At 47.2% G+C, this 25531-nt stretch overlaps 1 protein-coding gene, 1 long non-coding RNA gene and 1 pseudogene across 2 annotated transcripts; 1 reads left to right on the forward strand and 2 right to left on the reverse strand.

Annotated features, from left to right (window-relative positions):
- Window positions 1-10045: 10045 nt before the first annotated feature.
- LOC114088404 (uncharacterized) lies at window positions 10046-16280 on the reverse strand. The gene is made up of 3 exons (XR_003581999.2): window positions 16043-16280; window positions 15598-15696; window positions 10046-10646 (listed from the first exon to the last, which is right to left on the reverse strand). It is a non-coding gene; the product is annotated as an uncharacterized lncRNA (long non-coding RNA).
- A 257-nt stretch (window positions 16281-16537) lies between these two features.
- On the forward strand, window positions 16538-18781 carry Frat2 (FRAT regulator of WNT signaling pathway 2). Its single transcript, XM_027929959.2, has one exon. It carries the CDS (start codon window positions 16737-16739, stop codon window positions 17424-17426), a length of 690 nt encoding a protein of 229 aa, XP_027785760.1. The 5' UTR covers window positions 16538-16736; the 3' UTR covers window positions 17427-18781.
- Window positions 18782-21552: 2771 nt separating this feature from the next.
- LOC114088506 (nucleoside diphosphate kinase A pseudogene) lies at window positions 21553-22809 on the reverse strand (annotated as a pseudogene).
- Between the last annotated feature and the right edge of the window lie 2722 nt (window positions 22810-25531).

The raw sequence follows: 25531 nt of genomic DNA on the forward strand, positions 1-25531 counted from the left end.
ATTTAGAGTCAGTTGTAAGACTGAAATGCAATTTTGGTGGCCTCAAGTGGCTAAGGGAATGAATGTTGAAGTTTGGGAACTACCAGGAGTGGAGACCCAAACATTTTAAACATACACACACCCTCCTTAGGTCAGGGCCCTCCCTAGTGTTCTACAATCTAGAAGTTAGGAGTAAGATGAGTGTTTTAGACTGTCTTGAGAACCATGATCATGTCATCTGGGGTGACCCAGGGAATCTTGAGGCTAGAACTCAGACAAAGTTGGTTCTGAACTGCTAGTATTCCCATGTGCCTAGCAGAGACAGACAGATCCTCTATGGAGGATGGCAACACCATTCTGGGTCCCTCATTATTTCTACAAATATGATATCTTGTCATCAAAGATAACTGGCCAGAGCCAGGCACAGTGACGCACACCTGTAATCCCAGGGACTTGAGAGGGTGAGTAGGAGGATCCCAAGTTCAAGGTCAGCCTCAGCAATTTAGCAAGACTCTTGCCTCATAATAAAAAATAAAAAGGACTGGAGATATAGCTCAAGGGTAAAGCCCCCCTGGGTTAATTTCCTAGTACTAAACAAATAAATAAACAGGCCTATTAAGGACAGTAAAACATGAGCAAGAAAAAACAAAAAAACCAAAGAACAGGCTCACACTATGTTATTGTTCATATCCCTTTTTCTTTTTGTGGTACTGGGGATTGAACCAGGGGTGCTCTGCCACTGAGCTATAACCCCAGCTCTTTATTTTTAAATTTTGAGACAGGGTCTCTGTAAGTGGCCCAGTCTGGCCTTGAAGTTGCCTAGGTTTGCTTGGAACTGGGGATCCTCCTGACTCAGCCTTGTGAGATGCTGGCATCACAGGCCAGTGCGTCTCCTTTTCAACAGTGATCATTTCTTGGCTGCTTCCCCAGCATCCATTCTGTACTTTTCCCTTCCCAGCACTCTCCACGCGGGGTGTAATGCAGCACTGGCGAGGCTGACCCTGCACTGGCTCTCGGAGGACTGCATGTGAGCTATCTATGGAGTCTAATGGCAAATCACAGCCCTTTTGAAAAAGATGCTGTTACACAGACTGCATGCTTTGAATTAGGAAGCGTGTTCCCAACGAACTGCTGGGTTGAGGTTAACTAGCTACAGGATAAAACCAACGCCGTGAAGAACTGAAAAGAACCCAGGTCTTTGGGGGCATTTTTTGTTTTGGTAGTGGGAATTGAATCCAGGAGTGCTTTACCACTGAGCTACATCTCCAGGTCTTTATTTTATTTTTAAATTTTGAGACAGGGTCTTGCAAAGCTGCTGAGGGTCTCACTAAATTGCTGAGGCTGACCTCAAACTTAAGATCCTCCTGCCTCAGCCTCCCAGGTTGCTGGGATTACAGGCATGCACCACTGCACCATACTTGATATTTCCTTTTCTTATTGGTCATTTTAAAATAATGGCTTTATTGAGATAGAACTCACACTCCTGCACACTAGCCAAGTGTTTTACCGCTGAGCTACACCCTCTAGTCCAAAACTCACTCTTTTAAGTGAACAATTTATTATTAATATATTCACAACGGTGCACAACAATCATCACTATCTGATCCAAGAACACTTCTATCACACATATGTATCCATTAGCCAGTAATTCCTCATCCTTTACTCTCCCTTCCCTCCAGCTCCTGGCAATTAGTTTCTGTTTCTATAGCTTTGTCCACTGTGGACTTTTCACATAAATAAAATCATACACGTGGTCTTTTGTACCTGGCTTTGTTCACTTAGCATAATATTTTAAGTTTGACACAAGCATAATCACTAATTCATCCCTTTTTACAGCTGAATAATATTCCATTTTATTACATACTCTTTTTTGTGAATCAATTCATCTGTAGATAAACCACTGAGTTGCTTCCACTTTTTGGCTATGGTGAGTAATGCTGCTATGAACACAGATGTACAATATGTTTTAAAATGGTTTTATTTGCAAAGAAACAAGAAAGGCCCTGGTAAGGATGCAGGCTTACAGGAGCGGAACCCACCTGCAGCGGGTGGGAGGGTGCTCCTTGCCCATTCACTTCTTTGGCCTCCTTTGCTCTTCCTATGCTGTGGTCTCTCCAGGCAGAGGGCTTACCAGCAGGCTTAGCGGCCACTGAAGCACTGGTCGGAGTCAGAAAAGTGGGTTCTGTCCTTTACCCTCCTGCTCCCAAGTCAACTCCCTTCCTCCAGAGAGCCAGGAAGTGCTTTGGAGAAGTAGATAATGCTTTCTCAATGCTATGGTTTTAATGTGTCTCCCCAAATTTCACATATTAGAAATTTGCCCCCCAGTACACCAGTGTTAAGAGATGGGCTTTTGGGAGGTGACTGGGTCATGAGGGCTCTGATCAAGAGAGTGGCTTGCTCTGTCTGGCCATGGGATGGCCTCTGCCATGTTATGATGCAGCAGGAAGCCCCCCTCACCAGATGCTGAGCAGTTGCCAGAGCCATGCACTTGGACTTCCCAGCCTCCAGAATCAGGAGCTAAATTTATAAGTTATTGTTTATAAGTTACCTGTCTCGAGTGTTTTGTTTATAACACCAGAAAATGGACTCAGAAGTTGGGTGTGGTGGTGCACACCTGTAATCCCAGCAGCTAGGGAGGCTGAGGCAGGAGGATGGTGAGTTCAAAGCCAGCCTCAGCAAAAGTGAGGCACTAAGCAACTCAGTGAGACCCTGTCTCTAATAAAATACAAAATAGGGCTGGGATGTGGCCCAGTGGTGGAGTGCCCCTGAGTTCAATCCAGGTATCAAACAAACAAACAAAAAACCCGTGGTGGGAACTAGGGGTATGTCTCTGTAGTCCAGGGAGTGAGTGTGTAGCAGGCACAAAGAAGCCCTATGGCTCCCTCCCCCAGCACTGCAAAATGACCAAACCAAAAAACTCAGTAGAAGAGAGAAGAGAATGAGCCCCAAATCGAGGTGGACAGGTTTTGAGAAGTGTGCCTCCAGAAGGCTTAGGCCATGGTTTCCTAGGGGCTGGGAGCCCACAGGCTCTTCCCCGCCTCAGAAGACCTCTGAGTTGAGTGTTTTTAACACACCCATTCAACAGAGGAGGAAACAGGGAGCACAGGGAAATGGCCCAGTTCTCCTGTCAGTTTTGGGGGGCTAGCTGTCCAAGGACCATGAGGAAGGGCTAGAAAGGATGGGCCTGGACTCCACAGCTGCCTCACCAACCCAGCATCCTAGAGCCAGAGAACCTTCAGGTATGAGTCTGAACTCGTTGCTGGGTGAACTCGCAAGAAACCCTGGGGCCCAGAGGGAAGTTGCTGCTCAACACCAGGTGCTGGAGAAATCAGGGCTAGAACCCAGGTTGCTGACTCAACCTGATGCTCACTTCCAAAGCTGGTCAGGATGACGCAGGAGAGGGCCACAGACAGCTCACCAAGCCTCGGGCACAAAACGAACTTGATGCCTGTAAGGCTGAATTGCCAGATGGCCAGGTAGCCAGGTAGCTCTGGTGTGTGTGTGTGTGTGTGTGTGTGTGTCCCCACACCCGCACACAGGGCACCTGCATGTACCGGGTAGCGGGAGGAGTGTCATGTTTTCCCAGGTGAGGTTCTATGAGGTCTGTGGACTAGATTGCTGCTGTCTCCAAGGAGATCCCTGGGATCAACCACAAGAATCTGAAGTGGGAAAGAGAGGGCCTGAGTGTGATTGCGCGGTGGAGTCTGCAGATGGAATTGCCTGCCCCTTCTCCTTCCCTGTCCACCAGAAACGGGAAGCAAAGCCTCAAGGGGGCACCCTTAGGTGGCCTAATTGAAGCTACCCGCCTTCTTTAGGAGACACACCCTAAGATCCTGTGAAATGGAAGGCCTGTGGGACCTGGGAAACAGGAAGGGGAGACTGTCCCAAATGAAGCCAACATAACTCAACTGGGCTGGGGCTTGTCAGAACTGCAGGTGATCAGAGGCCACTGCCTTACCATCAGTCCCACCCTGACATCTGGCTTCCGTGTTCACTTCTTGGAGGTTAGTTTCCTCCTCCCCTGGAACTTCTGGGGGTACTGCTCTTTTAAAAATGCAAATAAGGTCTCCTTGGCCACCTACACCCCACCTGGCCCTGTGTGCGCCAGCCATATTGAATTTTTCCAAGGTGCTCGGGTGCGCTGCTCTCTTTCCACTCCTCTTTTCCCTGTTAACCGTCACTCTTCTGTATCAGTTGGGGTTATGCTAGAAGTTGTAGCAAACCTGCAAACTTCAGCACTTAACAAAATAAAGTTGTTTTCAAATTCTTGTAACAATCTCCAGTTGGCCTGCCACCACATCATGGGTTCTGTATTCTCAGATTCAACCAAGCTCAAATCAAAAACATTGGAAAAAAAATAACAATTGGGTTTTCACCAAGCAGATATTTTTTCTTGTTGTCATTATTGTTCCCTAAACCATAGGTATAGCAAAAAACAAATTTCTTTTTGGTACCAGGGATTGAACCCAGGGACACTTAACCATTGAGCTATAATCCCCAGCCCATTTTTTATTTTTTATTTAGAGACAGGGTCTTGCTAAATTGCTTAGGACTTTGCTAATTTCTGAGACCGGCTTTGAACTTTCGATCCTCCTGCCTCGGTCTCCCGAGGCACTGTGATTACAGGCGTGTGCCATTGCACCTGGCAAGGATGATTTAAAGCATACGGGAGGATGTTCTTTCATAGGTTATAAGCAAATACTATGCCATTACATGTAAGAGACTTAAGCATCCATGAATTTTAGTATCCCTGGAAGGTCTTGAACTAGTCTCCATAGATGCGGAGGGACAACCATATATAGATTTTTCTAGTTGCTGTGTGGTGGCATTGCTATCTTCCACAAGTGGCTTCCAAGATTGCCCTCAGTATTGATATCCTGTTGGCACAACAGGAAAGAACGCTTCATGATCATGCAAGGGAAGTTCTTATGGTCAGTCCACCTCACCTTCTACTCACATTTCACTGGCTAGACCTTAAGTCACTTGGCCATTTTATCTGCAAAGGAGATGGGCAGCATGTTCTAACTGTGCTCCTGGAGAAGAGAAAAAAGGGGTTTCGTGGATACTCTGCAACACTGCCCTTGAGGTGCCAGATGGGTCACTTTCTTTTTTTATTTTTGGATACCAGGGATTGAACTCAGGGCACTCAACTGCTGAGCCATATCCCCAGCCCTATTTTGTATTTTATTTAGAAACAGGGTCTCACTGAGTTCTTAGTGCTTCATTTTTGCTGAGGCTGGCTTTGAACTCATGATCCTCCTGCCTCAGCCTCCTCAGCAACTGGGATCACAAGTGTGCACCATCATGCCTGGCAACTGGGTCACTTTCTCCAGAACTGTTTCCTAACTCATTATGCATGGCATTTTATCCTCTTTTCCAGCCTGCATCTTTAGCACAAGGGAGAGAGGCGGGTGACCCAAAGAAAGCTTTGGGATGAGAAGGATTACTTAAGATCATCATCAGACCCACTGTGGTTCCCTGGCTGCCTCTGGACTGCCATTCACTTCTTTGCTGAGGAAAAATGATGCCCCAGTTCACCTTGGTCAGAAAAAAAAAAAAAAAAGAGTAACTGGAGACCAGAGTGAGAGAATCAGGCAGTGGAAACTTTTTTTTTTTTTTCAATTCTGGGGATTGAATTGAGGGGCACTTTATCACTGAGCTACATTCCCAGTCCTTTTTATATTATTTTGAGCAGGGTCTCGCTAAGTTGCTGAAGCTGGCCTTGATCTTGGATCGTATTACCTCAGCTTCCCTGGTTGCTGGGATTTCAGGTTTTGTACCAAAATGCCTGATTAATGTGTTATTTTTAATGTGACCTCAAAGTTGAAAAAGATCAGCCCTGCATTGGAAACATGGTGAAAATGTGATTATTTCATATCAGCAAATAAACTGTGGTTCTAATCACAAAGAATGGATCAAATAACAAATACGAGGGCTGGGGATATAGCTCAGTTGGTAGAGTGCTTGCCTTGCATGCACAAGACCCGGGATTCAATCCCTAGCACAAGAAAAAAAGAAAGAAAAAAAAAAAAAAGGAAAAAAAAATCATATAATTTTTTTCATTGAGGTAAAAGTTACATAATCTAAAACTAACCATGTTGGAGATGTAGTTCAGTGGTAGGTCACTTGTCTAGCATATGTGAGGCCCTGGGTTTGATCCCTATCTCTGGGGAAAAAAAATTAACCATTTTAAAAATGTTCAACTCAATGACATTTAGTGCACCACCAGCTCCATAAAGTTCCGAAAAAACTTTTCATCACCCCAAAAGCAAACCCCTCACCCAATTAGCAGTCACTCCCCTGCCTCAATACCTCCCCTGGCCCAGCCCTAAAAAACATCTGCTTTTTATCTTATTTATCTCAAGATATTTTGTGTAACTGGAATCCTACAATGTGACCTTTCATGTCTCTTTTCTTTCACTTAGCATAATGTTTTGGAGGAGAATGTTGTAATATGTGTCAGTACTTCTTCTTCTTCTTCTTTTTTTTTTTAGGTTAAATAAAATCCAACTGTATAACTATAACCACAATTTGTTTATCTACTCATCCACTAATGGACTAGAGCATAGAATTTGCCCCTTCTGAATTTAAACATGCCTAAAATTGTTTCTGTTCCCAAGAGTCTAACTCAACTCCAGCACCACCCACAAGGTCCACATGGTAAGTCTTCCAGAACACAGTATCCCCCATTTTACAGATTAGGAACCAGAGGAAAAGAAGGATGAAGTGACCACATTTAGACGGGATTTCAAGCCTACTGTCCATCCCATGTTACCCTTGCTTGTGTCTCAGATAATTTAAAACAAGGTCCTCATGGCAAACAACTCTCTGGGGGGGATTTCAGAGCAGTCTGCCTGAATGCAGGAACCCCTTGAATCCTGTGTTCTTCCCCAGTGTTTCTGAATGCTCTCAGTGTCTCTTTCCAGGCAGTCAGCCAGTGGGCCAGGCACACAAGCTCTCATTGCTTCCCCTTTGATACCTTCTCATTACTTTTAATTGCATTGGAGACTTTGGCATCTTATATTTTGCTTCTTAATCCAGGGCATTTCTTCACCTCCCACTGGTCCAGCATAGCACTTCCCTCTCAGAGCTCTCCAGAGGAGTGCCTCCAGAAAATGGAGCGGCCTCCTGTAATGCATTCATCTCTATAATGAACAGTGTAATATCCATGTCTAGGCATATTTACATAGCAATCTGCACACAAAAGCAACATTACAAAGGGAAGGGTTTTTTTTTTTTTTTTAAGGAATGCCATTTCAAAGCTCCATTTCCTATAGTAGTAAGAACACTATTGGAATTATCCTGACAGGAAGACAAAACAACTTCCAGGGATGCTGGGTTAGAGACAATAGCTTCGCCAGACCCATTAATGTTTAAAGTCAATGGAGCATAAAACTGCTTTTCTCTACTTACAGTCAGGCATCATCTTACGGAGAGGAGGGGGAAAAATTGCCATTTTAACTCTACTGAAATCCATAAGCCCTCCCCTAATTTCCATTCCCCTTGAAATTCTCCAATGAGTACCATCAGAATGAAAATGAAACGCTCTCTCTCTCTCTGGGGCGAATGACTTCCCACCCTCATCAGTAAAGTGTGTGAAGAACTCCAACAGAAGCGGAGGTGGGAGCTGCCTGCTGGGAAAGGTTTCATCACTGAAACCTGTAGAACTAGTTGTGGTGACACACCTTGGGAGCCCCTGGACTGCCTTCAGGAAGGCCCTAGACAATTCCAGCTCAGGGTGGACTGAGGCAGAATTTAAGGGACCCCACCAGTTCAAGGAAGAATGCCTCCAGGGTATACTTTACTTAGTGGACTGCTGGGGGGAATCTCATCATTAATATATTAGCTGTTTCCTTGGGGAAATCGCTGGAATGGAGCCAGGCCTCTGTTAGTAAACCACTGGACCTAATCCCTCAGTACATTTGTGTAATGCCTGACAAAGCCTGTTCCCATTATCTCATTTGATCCTGAAAACAATCCTCAGAGGGAGGCAGGGCAGGGATTATTTTTTCCATTTTACAAGTGAAAACACTTGTAAACTGATTTGCCAAGAGTCCCACACCCAGGATGTAGCAGGAATGAGACTTGATTCTAGGTCTTTGTGTAACCTGTTCTGGGTTCTTTTGACTCCACACAAGAGACTGGTCAAAATATTCCCATCCCCACCCAGTCCTCACAACCACCAGTTTAACCAGCAACTGGGAACTAAAGGACAGGAGTGGCTGTGTACACTGCCCACACACCTCTGCCCTGGTTGGCAGGCTCTCTGGGAGGAAAAAAATTAATTTCATGACATCTCTCTGCACTAAAGACCAAAATTAATCCCAGATGGATTTTGGGGAAAAAATCCAGGCATTAGAAAAATCTAAAGAAAATAGAACTGAATATTTAACAACTTTCTGAAGGCAAGGAGACTCTAAATTTAGCATCATGTTAGAAGTCTCAAAGGAAAGAATTTTATAGATCTGACTACATTAAAATGTTCTGTTTAACTGGTAAAAAAAAATTGTAGAGAGTCAACAACAGCAACAACAAAAAAGCCCTGAAGAAATATTTGTAGTAAAAAGTGAAAGCAAAGGGTTAACCTCTGGTACACAGACATAGAAAAACTCTAGGAAAAACTTATTAGGAACGATTTACAAAAAGGAAGTACAGTTGGTTAACAAACATTTAGAAAACTGCTCTAACTAAAATAAAAAATTGTAAACTGACAGAAGATACCAATTCCATCTATGAAATCAGCAAAAAAAAATTTCAGTAACAATTAAATGTTGGTGAAGGTACAATAAATAAAGTACACTAGCACAATGATAGGGGAGGACATTTACCCAAATCTCAGAAAGTTATTTCATGTATTTATCAAAACATTAAAATAATATCCATATCCTTTGACCTAAAATTCTACTGGGAACACGCTACGCTCTAAGGAAAGAAATATAAATATGGAAAAGTTTGATGGACAAAAATGTTAAGTCACACTCATTTACAACAGGGAAATTAGGGAAACAGCAAAAGTTAAAGGAATTTAAACAATGACATATATTTAGTGGAAATTTCCGTAATCACTAAAATGTTTTCAAAGTGCATGAATAACATGAAAAAAGGCTTCTGGTTGCAATACAAAGTTTAAAAAAAGTATATAACATTGTACGCATGGTTGTTTGTAAAATATATCTTTATAGAAAAAAATCCTGAAGAAAAAAGAAACCTAAGGGAAAAAATTGTTCAACCATGATTTGAGTCCTATAATTGAGAAAATGTCCACAGTCCCTATATTTCTATTTGAATTGTTGTAGGGACAATCGAGGCAAGGCACTGAAGATAGCAGGAAACAGTCTTACTTGGCTGCAGCCAGGTTCAGAGGGCACAGCTTTTGCTGTAATCAATCAATCCCCTGAACCTGGAGTTTAGGGAATTTTATACCCAGCATGTAAGGGGAGGGGCTCAGAAGTTCACATAAAAGCAGCTTTTTCTTTCACTGTTCTGGGCAAGTTAACCCTTCAAGGACAGCACCTGAGAAGGGGAGAGCTTCTTCTCCCCTTTCTTTCCTCCCCCTGCCAGCTGTTACCATGGAGCCCAATTGGTACCTTCTCTTATCTTAGAAATGTAGACATCTCTGTGAAGCCCAGCTCAAGGCCAGAGGCCTGGTTTACACATTTCTACAAACTACTGTACTGGATACATGTTTGTGAGAAACTAGTAAGGGGGTGTCCAGCACCTGAAGTGCTGGTTTCTTCCTGGCCAGTGGCCAAGTAAAACAGGGCAACATGAAAATTGGAAGCTTATCTACATTGAACTCTTGTAGAGACTCTTTTGCTAACAGTCCTAAAATCAGCCATGGTGAAGATTTCTGGAGAAGCCCAGTTATGACTTTTCTGTGGAGAAAGGGGGTGCCACTTCAGAACCTTAAAAACAAAACAAAACAAAAACACAAGCAACTCTCCAGGCAAGCAAGCGGTAGTCATTCCTTGTCTCGCTTTGTGCCTGGGAGGTTTCAATGATTGGGGATGGGGAAGTATCTGTGACCCCCACCTCCGACCTGAAAGCAGATCCATCACACTGGAAATAGAGGTTCAACCATGAGATTTATTGGAAGCAAGGAAATGGCTGCCCACCTGCTCGAGTGGGGACAGCAGCCGCGCACCCATCAGCACTGGGTGAGGTAGGTCCGTTAGAGAACGGGCACAAGCTGATCAGGCCTGAGAATTCAAAGGGGCAACGCTTTTGGTGGGTGGAAGGTGGGGAGGGTGACATACTGTGTTGTTAATGGCCTGGTTGTCACTAGGCGGGAATGGGTGGTGGAGCGTGAAGGGGCAAGGCTTCTGCTGGGAAATGGAAACTCCCTCGTACCTAACATTCCTCCCTATTTTGCTTTAAATTGGGGATGGGGGCGCTGACTTAGTCTGGCTACTTCCTGCTGAGGTGGTAAGATGTGGGAAAAGAAGGGGAGGGATGTCTGAAAACGGACAGAGAAGAAGCATCATCGTGAAGACCCAGGCACCGAAGCCATAAATTTCCTCTGGGCTGAAATCCATGAAAGTTCCCTGAAGCCACAGATCATGGAGAGTCTCCATCCAATCCTCGTCACTGCAAATGGGGGAATCAGCCAGCTGTCCTGTCGGAGGGTCTCCACGAACTCCACAAACCAGGTGAGCCACATGATGAGCCTAAAGACACCGAAGACACCCGAAGGCAACGAGAAGGAGAAGAAAGAGGAGACACAACATTAGCTTCTGGCAGGAGGTCCAGCAGAGGGATTGGCTGAGAAAAGGCCAGCGGTCAGGAGGAGGCAACCGAGGGCGAATGGGCCTAGAAATCCTGGGTGACAGGCTAATGAAGTTCCTCCAGTCGTGTTTCCATTTTGTAGCTCCATATTCAAAGTGATAGAGTTCCGTCAGCAGTTGGTGAGGCCTTCACATGAGGACTAGGTGTCTTCTGAGGCAGCAAGTAGCTGGTAATCCCGGAGAAGCTGGTTAAAGGTCTGATTAGATATTCTGCCTATTTGATTTTGTAGGAATTTTATGATACAGGATAGAAAGGCACAAAACAAACAAACAAAAAATCCCAATTAGAGGGCCAAGTAATGGGAGGACCCAACCGATAACAGAACCTGGAGACATATTCCATAGAGAGGACTGGGCCATCTGTTGTTTCCTTTTCTCTAATTGCTCTTGTAGTTTTTTATCTTATTTTTTACCACTCCTGACTGATTAACATAAAACAGCATTCTTCCTGAAATGATATAGGCAAAGTCCTCCCTTCTCCACTGTAAGCAAGTCTAAGCTGCGGTGGTTTTGTAAGAACCTAGCTGACTTTGGAGAGTTAAGATAGATTTGGCTAGACAGCTGGTGGTAGTAGGTAAGGGACGTTGTTATCCCTGCTGTGCCTGTAGCCAGTCCTGCTGTTATTTCCAGAATAGCCAGTAAGGGGTTTATGTGAGCCATGAGGGGGATGGGAATATCCTTGTCTCCTGAGATAACATCTATGGATGGGAATAAAAGGGTTAGTGTGCATGTGCTGCTCCATCTTAGGGGCAAGCATGGTACACAGATGTCCCGCATAAGAAGGATGCCTCAGGGGTCGGTGGACAAGAGGGCTTGGAAGATACTTTATGGGTAATTATTTGAGCACACTGTTCATCTTGTAAGTTCCTGACAGACGTGTTCCTGGAAGAGTTGAGACATGTGTCGGCAACCTGATAAAGGGGAACCCCTGAAAGTTTTTGGGAGATGTCAACTGTTGTGGAAGTAGTTTCATTGAGGATCAGTGAGCCATTGACCGATGAGGAGATGAGGAGTTTAGTTGTATTGGGCTGGCAACTAGTGAAAGAATCCTGCCTTGAGGCACAGTCAGCATCCCTGAGCCAATGTGGGGTTAGTCAGTGGGGTAACCAGTGCCTCAGATGATGAGTGGTGTTAATGATCTGGATTAGAAGGGTGTCCTTCGGTAAGGACTCCCATCTGACAGATTTAAGAGCTTTCTGGTGGGATGCAACATGGTGGCGGGCCTTATCCTGAACCCCTCCCCCATCTGACACTCCAAATCATAGGTGGCTGCCACAGCTATGAGACAGGGAGGTCCATCCCCGGACGGTAGGGTCCAGTTGTTTGGATAGATAGGCTACTAGAGCAAATGTTGGTCCCTGCTGTTGGCCTAGCACCCCTAGGACATAGAGAACAAAGAATCTATGCATGTCAGGTAAGTGAGCGTGGGGGCCTTGAGGAGGACCTACCAAAGTTTATGGAATGGAGCTGGGATGGCATTAGGAGTGGTCGCCAATGATTTTCCCCTTGCTGTATCGTACACTGGGGCAGCTAAAAGGGAAAAATTGAGGATTCCAGGCTTGGAAGTATCCCGCCAGCCCCAGGAAAGAGAGAATATCTTCTTTGGTGAGTGGGATGGGCAAATTTGGAATCAACTGTTTCTGGTCCAGGGTGATGGCCTTTTTTCCCTGAGACACCTGGACTCCTAAGTAGGTAATTGCTGATAGTGAGAGCTGGACCTTTTCAGGAGAGACCCCGGTAGCCCTTCTTGGAGGGGAATTTTTTTTAAGTTGTTGATGGACCTTTATTTTATTTATTTGTGTATGGTGCTGAGAATCGAACCCAGTGCCTCCTGCATGCTAGGCAAGCGCTCTACCACTGAGCCACAATCCCAGCCCCTGGTGAGGAAATTAAGGAGGGAGACAGTGTCACTCTTGGAGATAGGTCGGAAAGGACTACAGAGAGTGAATCATCCACATACTGCAAAAGGGTGGAACGGGGAAGAGTAAGACCCTGAAGGTCTTGTGCCAGGGCTTGGCCAAAGATATGTGGACTATCTCTGGAGGTTTGAGGGAGGACCATCCAGGTAAGCTGCTAGGAATGATGTGTCTTAGGGTCGGTCCAAATGAAGGCAAAGATGTCCTGAGAATCCTGAGCAAGGGGAACAGTGAAGAAAGCATCCTTCAGGTCAACAACTGAGAAATGGAAAGAGAAGCAAGGAATGGAAGAGAAGATAGTGTAGAGATTTGGCACCAGAGGGTAAATGAGTCTGACCTCCTCATTAATGATTCGCAGGTCTTGTACAAGGTGGTACCATCCATTAGGTTTCTTTACAGCCAAAATAGGAGTGTTGAAAGGGGAGTGGGTTGGTCTTATTAAGCCCTTGCGCCATAGGTCCTTAATAATGGGCTGTAGGCCCTGAAAACTGCTAGTTGGAAGAGGGTACTGAGGTTGACAAGAGAAATGCTGAGAGTCCTTAAGACGAATTCTGACAGGGACACATTGAGCCAGAGAGGGGGTGGAAGTGTCCTAAATTTGAGGGTTTAATCTCAGGAGAGGGAGAAGGAGGGGAGCCTGTGGATGTGTGGGTTGCTTCTGCAAGGGTGAGTACAAAGAAAAGCTGAGATGGAGTGTGAAGGAGGCATGGAATTTGGCTAAGATGTCCCTTCTCAATAGGGGAATGGGGCATTGGGGCATTACCAAAAATTGGTGAAAGAAAGGATGGTGGAACCTACAAGACAGTGTGAGGGTTTTGTGGGAAAGGATGGTTTGTTCACTTACCCCGACAATGGGGGAACAGCATGGAAGAGTGGGTCCCCACTCTGAATAAGTGGCCCCTGTGTCTAAAAGGAAGTTAACTGGGCATCCATCCACCTTAATAGTGACCCTGGGCTCCTGAGAGGTGATAGTGGTCATCGGGGAAGGAGTCCCAAGGCCCATTCAGTCATCTGTGGCCAGTCCTAAAAGATCCAGGCCTGGGCTTGGGGCAAACACAGCTCCCCTTTGGGGGCTGGCGCAGTCCATGGCCCAGTGACCCCCTAATTGGCATTTAGGGCATGGACACCTAAGAAACCTGGGATTAGGGCACTCTCATGCCCAGTGTCCTTTTGTCCCGCACTTAAAGCAGGGCCCAAGAGGCATCTTTGGTGGTGGGCATTTGGCCAGAAACAAAGGGGTCCGTGGGGGTAGGTCCCCATAGAGCCTGTGCCAGCACCTGGGTTTTTGTTTCCTGGCCTTCTCATCCCAGTTATGGTATACCTTAAAGGCTGTGGCCAGGACTTCAGTCTGAGGGGTCAAGGAGTCTGACGGGTCCCCATTCCAGTTTTTTAAGTTTTGCCCTAATGTTGGGGTAACTCTGAGAGAAGAAGTAGGTCATTAGAAGCTGTCTCTCACAAAGGGTTTCAGGGTCTAAATTAGTATATTGCTGGAGAGCCTTACTCGGTCTATCTAGGAAGGTGGAAGGGTTCTTGTTTTTATCCTAAATGATTTCTTGAGTTTTTCAAAGTTTACCGCCTTTTGAGCTGCCTGTCTTGAGTCCTGTTGGTGGAAAATTGGTCCCTCAGGGCCAATCCTGCAGTGGTATTGTAGTCCCAATTAGGATCCTGGTCAGGAACTGCCTGGGCACCTAGCAGGTGGACGGAGGCGGTTTGATGGATCTCATCAGCATTGTTACGGGCTTGTTCCCAGACCTGTCTGCGTTCTTCTGGGAGAAGGATACTGGCCAGGATCATGTAAATGTCATGAAAAGTAGGCTTGATGTAAGTACTGAAACTCCTTTATGTATGAGGCAGAGTTGGAGGTGTAGGAACCCAAGTGTTTTTCAATCTGTGAAAGGTCTGCTATGGAGAAAGGGACGTGGACCCTAAGGATCCCTTTGGCCCCAGCAACCTCTCTAAAAGGAGCCATGATTGAAGTAGGGTGTGACTGGACAGACTGTGCACGGGAATGGGGAGTGGAAGGACTGAAGGAGGAAGTGAGACAGGGCCCAGAGAAGAACGTGAAGGAGCCAAAGGGGCGGGGATGGTGTGAGCAAGGGAAGAGAAGGGGGATTTGGGTGCCAATATGGTGGTGGCTCATTGGCTGGATGGAAATCAGTTGGTGAGGAGGCAGAAAGGGGGGGGGCGGTTATAAGCCAAAAATACATGCTTTGGGTTGCAAGAGGTACAGAGAGATGGAGTCAAGTGAAGGAGAGAGAAAGCTTGAATATATGAAATCTCTACCCTTTTTCTCGATTGCTCCCAATAGTTGTAGAGATTCTACAAAATGGCAGGGGTCTAAGGACCCATAAGGGGGCCAATTGGCTTTGGTTATCTAAGGGATAATTGGGCCAGTCCTGAGTTGAAAATTTTATCAAATTTTTGGGCTTGATATCTCGGGTCAGGCTGAGGGTGTCCAAATTGTTGAGGAGGCATTTGAGAGGGGAGTCTGCCGGCAGGGAGGAGGCACCCCCCATGGTGCAATGAGGAGGGGTATGAAATGTTGACTGGAGAGGTGTCCCATTTGAGCCAAATATTAAAACAGGACCTCAGGCCAAGGATTCGGGAGTTATCGGTATCTGCCAGTGAGAGAACCCAGAGGGCGGTGGGAGCTATGGGTTACCTGGAGCCAGGCTTTTTGGAACTAGAGAAGGGAAGAAGGAGACCCAAGTTCGAGGAGGGGAGGGGGTTTACCAGTTCTCAAGGTGGCCGAGGCTGGTAAGGAAGGGGAATGACTCCAAGAGGACCACTGCAACTGTGAAGGTCTGGGTGGGGTGTATTCCTCCCCACAAAACAACACAAGGACTGCCTGACAATCTCTGGCCAGTTCCCTGTTACCGAGCCTCGCGGGTTTTAGGAGTCCGAAGAGGGAGACTCACCCATTTGTAGGCCGATTGTGGATGTGAAGAAGGTGCTCTCCGCTCAGGTGGTGATCTCCGGCGGGATAGGGGTCCCGCTTAAAGGCAGGGCAGCCCCATCTGAGTCAAGGCACAATGAAAGCAGATCCATCACACTGGAAACTGAGGTTCAACCAAGAGACTTATTGGAGATGGCTGCCGGCCCGCTCAAATGGGGACAGCAGCCATGCAACCATAGGTTCGTTCGAGGACTGGCACGAACTGATCAGGCCTCAGAATTCAAAGGGGCAACGCTCCCTTCGTGGGATCCTGCTATTGGCGGGAATAAGGCGGGCAGGTTGACGTACTGCATTGTCAATGGCCTGGTTGTCGCTAGGCGGGAATGGGTGGTGAAGTGGAAAGGGGCAAGGCTTCTGCCAAGAAATGGAACTTAGATTAGTCAGAGGAAATGGAAACTCTCTCATACCAGATAGGACCCATTCCACCTTCCTTAAAAGTGTGCCTTCTTCACTCGCGATTCCCTCCTCCCTTCCCTGCTCCCACTTCCATATTGCAGGCTGGCCGGTGTGGCCTGACGTCCTCAGCGCAGGGGTGGGTGACTGCAGAGTGCTAGGCAGAACACAGGGCGGGCCCAAGCGGTGCTGACACGTGGGGAGGGAACAGGCGCGGCGGAGGAGGGGTTGGGTGTGTGAGTGGGTGTGTCTGTGAGTGGGAGAAACCAACTGTGGCTGCCCGGAGTGCGTATCTTTTCATAGTGCTGGGGGAGCCGCTCAGGACGAACGTGGCTACCACGCCCAGGAGCCCCTCACAGACAGATAGCCATCACACACCTGAGAAGGCTCTGGCTGCGGCCCTGCCCTTCCCCGGAGTCCCGCGCTCTGGCGTCTCCTCGCGCATCACCCCCGGCTAGGCACAATGGTAGGGTCCGCATACGTCATCCATTGTTTACAAATCAACCCGAGCCGGCAGGATTCCGGCTCCCCGGCTGCTTGCGCACGGCGCTACAACCCCGCCGACCCGGCTTCCGCATCCCCCCGTCCCCGGCATCAGCTTCAGCCTCCGCCCGGCGCCCCGCGCCTGCCGGTGCCGCGGCCCGCCAAACCCGCGGGCAGCCGAGCCACCGCGACGCCCGCAGAGCTTCGGGTGCCCGGGAGGGGGCCATGCCGTGCCGGAGGGAGGAGGAAGAGGAAGCCGGCGAGGAAGCGGAGGGGGAGGAGGAGGACGACGACAGCTTCCTCCTGCTGGAGCAGTCGGTGACTCTGGGCGGCTCGGGCGAGGTGGACCGACTGGTGGCCCAGATCGGCCAGACGTTGCAGCTGGACGCGACTCAAGACAGTCCGGCCTCCCCGTGCGTGTCCTCAGGGCCGCCGCTACAGCCCCCGGCGGCGCTGCCGGCGGACAAGGCCCGGTCCCCGGCCGTTCCTCTGCTGCTGCGACCCGCGTCGGCCGAAGCTGGGGGGCCCGCGCCCCCGGGAGCCCTACGCTGTGCCCTCGGGGACCGCGGTCGCGTGCGGGGTCGCGCTGCGCCCTATTGCGTGGCGGAGCTCGCCTCAGGCCCCAGCGCACTACCCGGGCCGTGCAGGCGAGGATGGCTCCGTGGCGCCGGCGCCTCCCGGCGCATTCAACAGCGACGGTGGACCCAGGCCGGAGCACGCGCGGGCGATGACGACCCCCACCGCCTCCTGCAACAGCTCGTGCTGTCGGGAAACCTCATTAAGGAAGCAGTGAGGAGGCTCCAGCGAGCCGTCGCCGCGGTTGCGGCCACCAGCCCCACGGGTGCCTCTGGGCCCGGTGGCGGACGCAGCGGACCGGACCCCGTCGCCCTGCAGACCTCGAGCGCCTTGCTCTGACCCTGGCCCCCTGGAGAAGGAAGAGGACGCCGCTGCGTACTACTCTGCGTCCTCCTCCCATCAACCCTGATCTGAAGCCTCGGCCTCTACTCCTGGGAGCGACAGCTTAGGCTGCACTCAGGCGCTTGGAAAGATCTTAAACCCAGAAGTGGAACCGGCCCGGGCAGTACTGTCCGAGAACTTAAAGTATGGTGAAATGCACGGACCAAGGCACGTCCGTGTCGCGTGAGAATTTCCCCGGTCACCCCGGGCCAAGGACCTGGGATAAACTGGGGGACCTATGGCAGCTACTTGCATCCACTTGTACCTGACCTAGCCCTTGTGGGCATCGTGTGCTTGGATTGTTTTAAAGATAGGGCTGGAAAGGGGCGGGAATCGCGAGAGCTTTCTAACAATACTTGAAAACTAGTGATACGGATACATTTTCTCGTTATTTTCCGGTGGAGGAGCTTACTGAAAATGGTGCTATAATTGCTGTGCAGAGAAATTCTGGGTTGAAGAATATAAAATCTTGGCATTGGGTGGGTTGGCATCGCCTCCTTTCTTAAGCCACTTAATCCGTGGCTGGAGGAGGTGGGAGACTCCACTTACGGAATGGGAGGGAGGGGCATAATTTCGAAGTTGGGAGAGTTAAATTTGATTGTGGACTTTTAAATGACTTGACCTTGCCACCCGTGGTTGAAGGTCACGTTTATGCTCTAAGGCAGTGGGGTTCCTACAAGAGCTAACTCACCCTTGGTGTCTTTTTCTCTCCAAGAAGAGCTCTGTCTTGTGCTTTGCCACCGCTTGGAGTCTCCCGAGGACACACAGGCAGGGAGGGACGTGTGAGAAGAGTTAGTTGCTTTTTCTGTGCTTTCCTCTTTCCAGAACTCCTCCTCTTGCAAGGCTACTCTTGGCCATGTCATTAGCTTTCTCAGAAACTGTCATAAACAATCTCATGTCCTCCCAGCCGACCTTTCTTACTCTGCCCTTTCTGTGGGGTTGGATGAAGGCCCTGGACGCCTTTCTGCTCTGTTCTGGCCCTCTGGAGTGGTGGGCCTGAGCCTCTGTGGTTCCTCATGCACAGTTATTTTCCTCCTGCCTGCCAGCTCTTCTTTGTGAGTGACTGAAACTTTTAAAAATGTGACTCTCCTCTAGGAGAAACTGCTGGCTTTACCCTTGTGAAACTTGATGGCGCTTTAGTAAGGTGCCACCCCCAAACTTTAAGGTAGCTAAACCAGTTTTTTAAAGATTCAATGGCTTGTTCATCCTCCAGATGTAGCTATTGACTGTACACTTCGCAACGGAGTGTCTGAACTTGTGGTGGTCCTGATTTATAGGATTTCTTAATTAAAATGTCTGCTGAATAAATTTGATTTTTGTTTTGGAGCATGGTTTGGCTTTTTGTTGGAAGATGGGGGAGGGAAATAAAAGCCTATAGGGCATACCCTTATTAATGAAGAATGCACTTAGAGTAATTAGGGGGACCTAGGTAAATGGCTGGGGCTCACCATTGTATCCTTGTAGAGTTGCAGCCCTTGAGTGCTCCTGGGTTAATGTTCTGCACAATCAAAAAATTGAGTCCAGGTTTTTAGGAGCTGCCAGGTGGGCTCTTACTCCTTTTGTGGAAAACATATTCCAGAAACATTTTCTGGACCGGAGGGCAAAGAAATACTTGGTCTAGAGGGAGATGGGTTTTCATTTTTTCTTTTTTGATGCTAGGGATTGAATCCAGGGGTGCTTTACCACTGAGATACATTCCCATCCGTTTTTATTTTCACTAGATTCTCACTAAGTTGTTTAGGGCTTCCCTAAATTGCTGGCTTTGAGCTTAGAATCTTCCCACCTCAGCCTCCTGAGTCACTGGGATTACAGACATGTACCGTGTGTGCCACACCACTGTGCTCAGCAGAAGATAGGTTTTCCTCAATTTTTTTGGGTGAAGAATAGCAAAGCCTGCCTATTTTCTCCTTTTAAGACTAACTCCTTGGAGCTGTAGCCTGGGGGAAGGAAAACAGTTTTAGTTGGACACAGTTGCTCACCTGAAATCCCAAAGACTTGGGAGGCTGAAGCTGGAGAATAGCAAGTTTGAGGCCAGCCTTAGCAAGTTAGCAAGACTCTGTCTTAGAAAATAAAGAAGGCTGGGGATGTAACTCAGTGGGAAAGCACCCCTGGGTTCAGTCCCCAGTGCCAAAAAAAAAGTTGGGGGGGCTGTATAGTGATTTATTTAGTAGTTGTAAAGATGGCTTGGTTTGAGCTGGCAAGGATTATATTTGACCTCATGAGGTGGTCCCCTCCTCCGCCCCTCAGCCCCGACTTCCCTGGGGCAAATAGCCTTTGCTGAGCCCCTTCCTACTTCCTGTCTGCCTTTCCAAGGAAAGCTTGGGGGCAGCCCCCGCTCTGCCTGTCAATCCCTTGCAGGACCTTTCCTGCCCTGCAACTCTTCTACACTGTGCCCTGCACACAGCTGGTTAGTGCTTGGTGACTGGGGCGTGATTCAGTCCTGCTGCTTACCAGCTGTGTTTGATGAGCAAGTCACTGCCCTGAGCTTCCCTCTTTTCTCATTTATAAAATGGTAATGCTTAGTAAGGTAGTTGGGAGGGTTAAATGAGGACCTGAGGTGTCTGGGAGACTTAAGTGTTCGAAACATAACTGCTAGTTCTTTTTTTTTTTTTTTTAATCTCTTTTTTAAATATTTATTTTTTAGTTTTAGGTGGACACAATATCTTTATTTTACATTTATGAGGATCAAACCCAGTGCCTCATGCATGCTAGGCGAGCGCTCTACCACTGAGCCACAACCCCAGCCCCCATAACTGTTGATTCTTGGCACTACCACATGGCTTTATGTGCCTTGAGATAAGCCCCAAATTTCCATTTTATAAATGACACTGAGACTTAGGAAATTAAGGGATTTGCTTGAAGTTACCACCTCTTAAGTGAGGAAGCTGGAATTTGAACTTGGATAATCTGACTATAGCTTCTCCTGCTTTCCTCAGTTAGGTCTTTGGGTCTTATTGTACCACTTACAGGAAACTCTTTTTTTTTTTAATTCCCAGGGGTTTTACCCCTGAGATACATCCCCAGTCCTTTTTTTTTTTTTTTTTTTTTTTTTTGTGTGTGTGTGTGTGTGTGTGTATGGTGCTGAGGATTGAACCCAGGGCCTTGTGCATGCTAGGCAAGCACTCTACCAACTGAGCTTTATCTAGAGCCTCTAAAAGACTTTTGGACACCACTCTCACCCATGTTGGATTTCTTGGAGTTCTTTGGAACATCCCACAAACTTTGACCCACCAATACTTCAGCACAATAGCAAACTTTTCTTGTGCATCAGCCACATATCTGCACAGTATAGGAATCTGGAATGAGGCAGGGTTGAAACATCCTGATAGAACTCACAGCAGATTTAGACACACAGACCTTCATATGAGGAAATAGGCATTGCATAAGAGCGGCCCAGATAACAAACACCATATGGCTGTTTCCTTCAGAACTGAATCACAAGTCCTCTGTAAGATGAGGATTGGGCCAAGAGAGATCTCACTCAGGGCAGATACCCTGGAGGTTTGCAACCTGACTGGAACACCACTCAGGAATATAATAGGAATGGGGACTGCAACTAAGGAGAAAAGATCTATGGAATCTGAGCAGCTAAGAGGAGAAGGGAACTGAGTAGGGAGGAGAAAACACTCTGGTGCACATCTTTATATGACTCTAGGACTTGGTGATAGGGCAGGAGTTGAACTCAGGCTCAGATTGAACCTCATTGACTCTCTTACCTCCTGTCTGAGCCTACTCATGTTTCTTTGCGGGGGGTGGCAAGGATGAAACATTTATTTATTTTTTTAGTTGTAGATGGGCATAATATCTTTTATTTTATTCATTTTTTTTAATGAGGTGCTGAGGATAGAACCCAGTGCCTCACACATGCAAGGCAAGCGCTCAGCCACTGAGCTACAACCCCAGCCCAAGGATGAAACATTTTAATTTGATGGTAGCACAGGACACTGTACAGGAGCCCTCAAAGTTCAAAGATTTGCCCTCCAGATTCTAAGAAAGTTCTGGAAATAACTAGATTTGCTAGTCTGTCCTCCACCAGTGGCAGGTGGCAAAGTGAATGGGGAAAACATTGTGGTCTGCCCTCATGTCATTTATAGATCCAGTCCTAAGCACAGTTCTTCTAATTCACCAGTTCTTCAGGCTGAAAACAAGCCAGTCTTCTCTGTACTCTGCAGAATCACTGCCATGAATAATGTTCCTGTCAACTTGGATGTAAAAGCTGTCTTGGATGGTTCCAGGCTTGGAGTCTGTAGGGACTATGTCCCTGAACATCACTTAGCCAGTCTTCTCAACATCTAGCCTTTCCCAGACCATGGCAAACACTGGCCCTGAGCATGTATTTCACCAGGCCAAAGAAGAATGGATGGTACTTCAGGTCAGTGTAGTGTTCCTTAAGAAGGCCTTCAGAAGCCTACATGGATTTCAGACTAAGAAGGTGGAATCCCTTCTCAAAATGCTTGATGACCTCTCCCACAAGATCCTGCTGGACCCTGATGGCCTTGATGGTAATGAAAATGTGCTCATCGTTGGCCTTGGTCCTGTCCAGCTGTTTGGGCTTCAATCCACATTCCTTTTCTTACACCCCCTAATCCTTGCTACTGCTCCAGCCGTTTGCAAAGGCTATAGAGTGACTAGCCCCAGTCCTAGGCCTGAAGAAGTGTGTCTGTCTAGGAGGGAAAGGCACTTCCCAGGTGTTGCATCAAGTGATAGCCCATTCCTAGTACTCATGACTTTGGCTTAGATATCCCTAGCTGGACATAGCTGAGAGTACTCCATCTTCTGACAGGGTCTGTTGCCTAAGTTCCCCTAATAACATTGCAAGTGTTAAGCCCAGAAGGATTGAAGCAATAGGGAAGTTGCAAGAAACTGGGTATGTGTGTGTAGGTAGGGAGGGCTGGTTCCGAGGTTCATGTGGGAAGTTACAAGGGCAGCAACCTGGTGTCTCATAAATAGTAGTTGGAGGGAGATCAGGGTGACAAAAATTTGGCAGTTAAAACTAAAAAGTGGATAGAGGCTGGGAGATGCTGGCAGGTGGGCAGTGCTAGCTAATGTGCTTAGCACTTACCCTGCACCAGGCTCTGTCCTGAGCACTTTACCACTTTACCAGCTCATCAAGTCTCTATGTGAGGAAGAGAAGAATACCCAGAAGGAGCAGACAGAAAGTAAGAGTAGAACCAACGGAAGCTGTAGGCTGAACTGTGGGGGTTGGGGAGGTATGTCTACAGGTGTGCATGTGTGTCTACACACAGGTCCATCTATGTCATCACCATTTATATTCCCTGTGGTCAGGCTACAGGGGTCCAGGGCATGGTCCATCAGATCCTGCTCAGTGACTTACTTTCATTGTCTGTTTTTGAACACTGGAGTTAATTCAGCTTCCTTTTTTTAAAAAATCAACCCATTAAGTAGTGTATTTTGAACATCTGCATTAGTTCCTCCTGTCTTCAACCCAGCTGAAGAGAAGTACTATTTGGCATGCATCTGGAGAAAGGGCCTCTTTTTTTTTTTTTTTTTTTTTTTTTTGGTATCCAGGATTGAACCCCAGGCACTTCACCACTGAGCCACATCCTCAGCCCGTGTTTATATTTTATTTAGAAACAGGGTATCACTGAGTTTCTTAGGGCCTCCCTAAGTTGCTGAGGCTGATTTTAAAATTGCCATCCCCCTGCCTCGGCCTCCTGAGCCATTGAGATTACAGGTGTATGCCACCATGCCCAGCTGAAGAAACTGTCTTATGACACCAGTGGGGAAGATTTCACCAATATTGAGCTGTGGAATCTAATTTAGACAGGTAAGACACAAGCAGGCCAAAGGCAGGGCAAAGGTAACAAGATGATAACCAACTTGTGGTTTATTTTAACCCACCCAAATCAATAAGTCAAATAAACTGCCTGAACAGCCTACCAGTGGGGGGTTGTGAATTTTACCTCCTATGAGTCAGTTAACAATTGACAAAAGGAAGCAGTTAAACTCCGTGGTATCAGTTTTAGTTTTCATTCTATTGCTGTGTAGCCACAGAGGATTCATTCACACAAAACTCACAGAAACATGCAGCTGTCACAGGCATGAAAGGTTGCACAAAGTTGCTTCAACAGCCAATCTGTCAGGTCTGGGCCTTGCTGGGGTAGGAGAGTTTGTGACATAGGGTACTATCCTATGGGACATCCATACCTTCAGCCCCTCCCCTGAGCCCTGCTCTTTAAACATTCTCAAAGTGAGGACCCCTCTTCCAGATGGTTCTTTGGAGCATCTTTAATTTCTCCCTGTCTTCCGCTGCACTGGGTCAAGCACTGTGTCTCCTGTTAAGCAAATCCCTCCTTTGGCCCTGTTCCCCTTCTTTGTTTATTTATTTTGCAGTGCTGGAGATAAAACCTAGGGCTTCTCTTAAAGTAGGCAAGTGCTCTACCACTGAGCTACCTCCCCACCTTCTGTTTTCCCTTTTGGGCATCTTCTTCAGACTTCTAGGCACCTCAGCTCATCGTCTCTGTCCTGAGCACCCCACTCCCTTAGCCTCCAGCACTCTGTTGCAATTGCCCCATTTGTTTGCTCTGCAAATATTTATCAAATGCCAATATCCAGGCGTAGTTACTAAATGCAGCTATGTTTCAGGCAGTGGCCAAAGCATTTGTACTAGCATTACCTCAATTAATCCTCACAACAACTCAAGGAGGCAGGGACTTTTATTATTCCCAGCCTTATTAGGAGGACCTTGATGTTAGAAAGGTGAGGAGATCTGCCCAAGGTCACAGGAAGGAGCTTTAAAGAAAGGAGGCAGGAAGTCTTGTTCCAAAACCCATATTTTTATGGCTACCCGGTACTGGACTGAGGCCTTTGGGTTTTCTTTTCTTCTTCTTCTTTTTTTAATATAGTAGTATTCCTGCTCTGCCTGCCCCCCACACTGTGGGTTTTCTTTTCAAAATATCTCTCTTGTCTTTTCCTCCCCCTTCCCACCCAGACCTTTATCGCCTGGTGCCTGGATGTTGTAACAGCCAGTCACAAATCTGCCTGACCATAAAGGTTCCCCCTCAGCCCCAGTCCATTCTCCACACCATGTGGCCTGCCAATCTCCCTAAAACATCCTCTTCATCTCGTCATTCCTCTGCCATCAAAGAACATATAATCTCTTTGAGAAGAAGGCATGCACATATGAGCCCCTGAGATAACTCTATAATGGCGGTAAATAACAAGAACAGGGAGAACAAAAGGAACTCGAAGGTCACTTTCTGTGAATAAACTGCACAATTATAGACAGGAGTGGACAGGGCAGAAAACCTGAACTTCAGCTGAGCATTGAGCAGGACATGGAATTAGAACGGGAAAGTTTTCTAATAGAAAATGGGGGTCTTACAAGCTGGTCCCAGGCTGTCCTCTCTGCACATCCTACCCCCCTTTTTTAAAATGTATTTTTTTAGTTGTAGATGGACACAATACCTTTATTTTATTTATTTTTATGTGGTATTGAGGACCGAAACCAGTGCCTCACATGTGCTAGGCAAGCGCTCTACCACTGAGCTATGACCCCAGCCCACACCCTATCCTTTGAGATATTCCTACTGCTCCTACTCCACAAGTTCCAATGCTAAACCAGGTATGGCTCTAAAGTGACCTCTGCCCTGTTCCCATTGAATCTCTTCTGGACTGAGTATTTTTCCCACTAGGCTTTCTTTAATGCTTACTTATGCAATTGGGGTGTGTGATCACGACCCTAATTTGACCTTCAGAAGAAAGAGATTTGTGCTTTTTCAGAAGCAGGTTAGCATCGTGGTTGGTAGTATACACCTACTCAGGAGGCTGAGGCAGGAGAATCCCAAGTTCAAGGCCAATCTTGGCAATTAGTGAGATACCATTTCAAAAATAAAAAGGGCTGGGGCTGGGGCTGGGGCTCACTTGCCTGGCATGTGTGAGGCACTGGGTTTAATTCTGAGCACCACATAAAAATAAATAAAGGTCTATCACCAACTAAAAATAAATAAATAACAAGGGCTGAGGATGCAGCTCAATGGTAGAGCACCTTGTACAGAATCCCCATTAGCGAAAATACAAAAACAAACCAGGTTAGGGTTTAG

This window comes from Marmota flaviventris, chromosome 4 (genome assembly GCF_047511675.1).
Source record: "Marmota flaviventris isolate mMarFla1 chromosome 4, mMarFla1.hap1, whole genome shotgun sequence".
Taxonomy (NCBI): Eukaryota; Metazoa; Chordata; class Mammalia; order Rodentia; family Sciuridae; genus Marmota; species Marmota flaviventris.